General features: G+C 42.3%; 1 protein-coding gene across 2 annotated transcripts; it reads right to left on the reverse strand.

The window, feature by feature from the left end:
• Nucleotides 1–86: 86 nt before the first annotated feature.
• HYKK (hydroxylysine kinase) lies at nucleotides 87–5,496 on the reverse strand. 2 transcript variants are annotated; one of them, XM_026856472.1, is made up of 5 exons: nucleotides 5,341–5,496; nucleotides 4,673–5,022; nucleotides 3,819–3,961; nucleotides 1,303–1,486; nucleotides 87–621 (listed from the first exon to the last, which is right to left on the reverse strand). In XM_026856472.1, exons 2-5 carry the CDS (start codon nucleotides 5,013–5,015, stop codon nucleotides 158–160), a joined length of 1,134 nt encoding a protein of 377 aa, XP_026712273.1. In that variant the 5' UTR covers nucleotides 5,016–5,022; nucleotides 5,341–5,496; the 3' UTR covers nucleotides 87–157. The 2 variants fall into 2 exon arrangements, with proteins under 2 accessions (XP_026712273.1, XP_026712272.1); XM_026856471.1 differs by having other exon boundaries at nucleotides 5,325–5,495.
• Between the last annotated feature and the right edge of the window lie 48 nt (nucleotides 5,497–5,544).

Consider the following 5,544-nt stretch of genomic DNA (forward strand, 5'->3'; position numbering starts at 1 on the left):
AGTGACCGCCGCCGCTGGGAGCAGGGGCCGCCCCTCGTCCCGGATCGCCCCCCTTCCCCGCCGGCGAACGCACCGCGGGGACGCGCTCCAGCACTGGCGGCACCGCCTTTATTGCAACGGTCGGGTGTCACCGCGCGGTACCTCGGCTGCCATCGACCTACTTGGCAGGTGCGTGTTTCACATACGCTTCGGCAGTCTCAAACCATGCCTTCTCCACAGCTGCTTGGCCCACCTCAAACATTTTCATTAAGTGTTTCCATCCAGTTTTGGCGGTGATCATGAGGTACTCCTCATTCTCTGGGTACAACAGAGCCGTGTGGGCTGCTATGACAAGGGACTGAGAGAACCTCCCGCTCACCAAGAGAAAGAGGGCTCCTCTCTCCTCCTCTGTGAGGGGCAGGACGCTTTCAAACCCTGCCAGAACATGCCCTCCAACACTCAGAGGATCTGGGCTCTCAACCATCATGTACATGATAGCTATTGCGACTTCAAACACATAATACCCATAACTCATGTCACTAAAATCCAGGATGCCGGACACTCTGTACTGAGGATCCTCCAGGGAAGCAGAACTGGAGTCTACTAGAATGTTGTGGTCATTAAGATCTCCATGATTGATACCTAAACACAGAAGAAATAGAAAATATTTCATAATTATTAAACAGCAGAATCTTACTTTTTTTTCCACATTTCTCAGTGAAGCAGCTTTGAAAAGATGCATAGAGGCTCAAACTAATGCTCAGCTACAAAACCATACTGGTGTCCCTCAACATCAAGTGTTGCCTTTCACAGCCTTACTGCTTCCGAGGAGCCTCCATGCCACTAACAGGTGACCAGATAGCAACTGACAAAGGGAGCATTACAAGATCCTTTCTGGGCTGGTACTACCTGGGATATGCTACATGTTTTCCAAGCACAGAATAGCAGTTTTCAAATTATCAAACTGTGAAATTACCAGCTTCAATATGAGTTGAATTCCAGAAATATGACTAAATAGTTATTTGGGCCTTTATGAAAGAAAGCAGTGTGTTCCATATATTCTTATTAAGCTGATACAACAGCATGAAAATCATCCGCTTAAACTGGAAGGAAACTCATCAGAAAGTTCAAGAACTGAACTTGGCTACAGACAGCACATTCCTCCTGGCTCATTCTGTGCTGTGTTCATTCAGCACAATACTTGCATCTGACTAGCTGGGGATAAAGGAGACCTTTTTTTTCCCCCTTCTCCACAGACCCTAACTCCTGTAAGAAATGTCAGTATCTCAGTTCAACATAATTAAATGAGACTAAAATACTCACAGGCTCGAAAACTGCTTAGCTTGGGTATTACTTCCCCTTTAAACTGCTCAATAACTCGTTGTACAACTTCACGATATTTGTTCTGGCCCAAAGCATGAATGTATTGATCTAGAAGAGGAACATTTGCCAGGTTCCAAATGAACTGACCTCGATGCAGGCTTTTTACTGATGGGTGATGGAATTTCTTTAGAAAAAGCACAAGATAAAACAGGCCATAAGTACAAATCCTGGTTTTATGATTAAAAGGCTTGATTCAAATCCCCTATTAACTTTAATGGGTTCCTAATGAGACTCATCGAAAAGCACTGTGACTTTGACTATTTTTTTGTATCAACAACTAAATAATCTGAAGAATGATTAAGGCAAGCATCTTAGTATCTACGTACAACCCACGTGGTTTTTCCCCCATTTTTTAGGTACAAAGATTATCTTAAGTCATTCTTCACTTAATTTAAAATGGGAACTGACTTTCTGTAATGTGACATTATGTAGCAACTTTGAGGCCTGGCAAAGCCAGAATCCCACACTGGCAGAGCCTGGGTGGCACAGCTGGTGCTACAGAAAGCTGTCAGAGCAGAAGAGACAAAAAAATCTGCCAGCCTGAGGGGAACAGGCACACTCTGTGCATTTAAAGGTGGCAGCTGCTGGGGACGAGCTGTAGGATCAGCTGGTACATGAAAAATCCTGAAGACAGAAGTACTCTATGGAGATACTGCACAGAGCTTTATTCTTAGGAAAATTTGCCTTTGTACATACATCCAGGTAGCCTAAATATTTTAAACAAACAAGATCCTTAACACACCTCTCACTCGCAAATGAAAAAGGTGGTTTGGAAAGCGACATTCAGGGAGGAAAAGCATCTCTCCCACTGCATACCATGCTTACCCTTGAATCTTCTAATGCTTATTAAGGCAGCTTTTGGGCCAACTCTACCAGTGCACAGTCCACAAGAGTAGCTGGCTTCCCCTTAAACCCTATGCTTGTAATTAAGGCCCTTAAAGATAGCTAAATGATAGTCAAAACTGGAACTGTGTATGAAAAAGGAACAAGATCAAGTCTGAACGAAAAATCACAATACGGGATCGCTAATGCTGTATAAAGCACCATACTGGTACGAATGCCATCTGGTAGGCAGGCACTGCAGTCTTCCCTGCACAAATCAGATACTCCAGCAAGCTATAAATGGGTTACTGGGTGTGCAAAGGGGAAGAAAAAGCCTGGAGCCCTTGTTACTGTAAAGTCACAGTCACTTTTACAGCCATAAACTTATTTCCATTTAGAGGATGTAAGGCACATCCAAGCAAAAGAAGACACCAACAGAGGAAGCGGTAGAATACTGTACTGTGCACAAAACAAAGCATGGCACATTGCTATCAAGCTGACAAATAAATTAACTAGGCAGAAAAGACAGGCTGTATTTTCTGATGTGTCATCAGAAAACTTAATACCTTCGGTATTATTTTTTGTGTCAATGACATTTTTAAGTTTTGACAGTAATGACTAAGTTTCTTTCTTTTAAATGACAAACCTTGGTATATTATAATCCATATGTTAAGGGCATAAAGAGTCTTTTCCATCAAAATTTGCTCTCTCATCAACTATTTCCTCCTTGGCAGGACAATTCACAGGCGTATTTTCAGACTAGCTAGTCTATATAAACTGTTTTAATCGCATTATAAGAGCGTGACCAGAGTGTTAGAAGGCAACAGTAATTTATCTTTCCCAATTGAAAAATGCTCTTGTAATTTAAGAATGTGGTTGGTAAAGCTGGCAATTCACATTTCATAATTGTCTGAAGCCAGTAGCCAGAACATGAGAAGGAAAAGGTTAATGAAAGGCAATAAATAATGCAAGAGTTCTTTTATGTATCAAACTTAATTACTGGCTGATTTATCAGCTTTATTATCCTGTATCATTACAGAGTAAAGAAAGAACTTAGTTTGCATTAAGATTATTTGACTAGAAGCGGTGCAAATGAGAGAAGTGTCATAAATCTCTGTTCATTGTCACAGCTGGCATTGTAGAGAAGGAACCAACTGCTACCAGTGTTAAATGGTCACAGTTCTAATGACCAGGAGAAATAGAGCAAGTCAAAATAACAGATCAGCCAGCTGTGCCTGATGTGCACTATACAAACATGCTTTCAAATAAGCTTTACGTTCTTCTAATTCAAGCACCCTATGGTTTAATCTCCTTATTTGTCAGGTTTGAAACACCAAACAGGTGAGTTTGCATAAGTAAAAAGAAATCCTTATCTCACCGTTCATGGGACAAAATTCACTGCAAAAGGCTGACCAATACCACGTCACGAACACCAACCAGTCGTGTTATGTGGGGAAGTGCTTTAGTAACAGCCAGCTTGGAGGCTGGCATCTGAAAGATGACTTAAACTGACATCTGCATTCACCAGCTTGAATTTGGCAGATCAGGAAAGCAGACAGCAAGCACAAGAAAAAAATACAGAGCAGAAATTAATTTAGAAAGAAGTTTGTGAGGCCAGAGCAATGAAAACTCACCTCTGAGAGAGCTTTATCCAAACTGGCAGCTAGCTTACCAACCTCATACAAAATCTGAGTATTTGTAGCAATTTTTGCTACAGGCGTACCTGGCAGGTAAGTCAGCAGTCTGACCATGTACTTTTTGTTCCCAGGTCCAGTATCTAACAAGCGAAGAGAGAGGCAGTCAGTCACTTCAACATATGCTGTTGAGTATTAGTTTAACACAAGAGGCAAAAAAGAGTACCCCATTGTAGAAGTCATCAGATGTAGCTGATAAAACATATTTCATTCAAAGATCTGATTTACAACATTTGCAGAATGTTGTATGATGATGTGCAAACACTTGCAATCTGTGCTGGACTTCTAGTCCTTGTGCCTCTGCATACAGCCACTTACTGAGTTTTGCAGCAGAATGGGATGTCTCAGGAATCACAGGTTTTGCATGGAAGTTACAGTGAAAATAAAAGCAAAACGTCAACACAATTTTTCTCACAAGCACTGTTAAAGCAATTCGTTCCAGCATCCAGATAGGATAGAACTGGATTTTAACACCATTCTGTAGGCAAATAATTTCTAATATCATTTAGTCTGTGAGGCTTTTTTTTTTTCCTTGTGCATGGACAGGTCAGATCAGTTCCTTTTCTTGTGCACGGACAGGTCAGATCAGTGTTTTCTCCAATTCATTTTACTGAAGTTATTTCTTAAGTGTTTTCATACTTAATTATTACTCTCTGACTTGCTTTGCATTGTTATGCTTGGGCATTAAATATGCCTAGAGTTTTACTTCAGTAGATGTATGGCAGTGCCCTACAGCAAACTACTGCCAAGCGAAGGGTGACAGTAGGGCAGGGAAGGTGTTTGTAATCGCTCACCTGGCTCCAGAGACATGATGTTCCCATCTTTTGTAAGATAAGGAGTAGCTGAAGGAAAGCCTTCAGCGCTGAGAAACAACATGGCCCGGGTCTGTGCTTCAATGAGGTCGGGCTCCTGGCTGTCTGCCGAATTGGTGATTTTGAGGACATACTCATCAGCACCTTCAGCCACACCTTTGCTTCTTGAGACACACACGTGGAAATTCTGATCGTCATAGCTGGGGAGCGGCCTGATCCAAGACACCTTTAATCCAAACACCTTGTCAACCAATTCAGTCGCTTCTTTTTCACCAAATGCTGGTTTGGTGAATGTCTGGGGTTGACAGTCATTTCCGGAAGACATCGTGCCTCTAGGAGAGTAAGAGAAGCTGGATGATCTTATCAGTACTCTGACATCAGAAGCAGTAACTACTGAAAAAATGCGTTCAGAAACTGGAGAGAGGTTTCCTATGTTTGTTAAACAAGCAAAGAAAATGCACTCAGCCAGTCTGGGTTTCTTCACGGTTTCTCATCAATTACTTAGTCTGTAGCCCCCCCACCCCCCAAGAAGGACTAATGGAGAGAGGCACTCAAATCTGTTCAGAACGAGTGGACACGAAAAGCTTATTAACCAGAGGTGGATTTATTAGCTAATCGCCGGTTGCAGCCTAACCTGGAACGCTGCTAACCAGGAATGAGTTCCTGAGGAACAGAGTTACTGAATCCCTGTCCAGAAAGTTCTAAATTCACATCTGTAAAAGACAAGAAATACTTTAGCAGATCTTGATGTTAAGCAGCAGGCATTTTCTGCCCGGTGACGGCCTCGGCATTCCTGCGTTAAGAAATGCAGAACAAACCTACAGACCCCGCTGGTGTCTCGCCCTGTCTCTTAT

Source organism: Athene cunicularia, assembly GCF_003259725.1.
Source record: "Athene cunicularia isolate RWA chromosome 10 unlocalized genomic scaffold, athCun1 chr10_part1, whole genome shotgun sequence".
Classification (NCBI taxonomy): domain Eukaryota; kingdom Metazoa; phylum Chordata; class Aves; order Strigiformes; family Strigidae; genus Athene; species Athene cunicularia.

Bases quoted from the DNA above. Each gene is read 5' to 3' on its own strand.
- HYKK (XM_026856472.1), bottom strand. From the start codon at position 5,015: ATGTCTTCCGGAAATGACTGTCAACCCCAGACATTCACCAAACCAGCA. The intron at 3,962-4,672 runs GTGAGCGATTAC...TTCGCTTGTTAG, and splicing joins CATCATGTCTCTGGAGCCAG to ATACTGGACCTGGGAACAAA. The intron at 1,487-3,818 runs GTGAGTTTTCAT...CTTTTTCTAAAG, and splicing joins TGGATAAAGCTCTCTCAGAG to AAATTCCATCACCCATCAGT.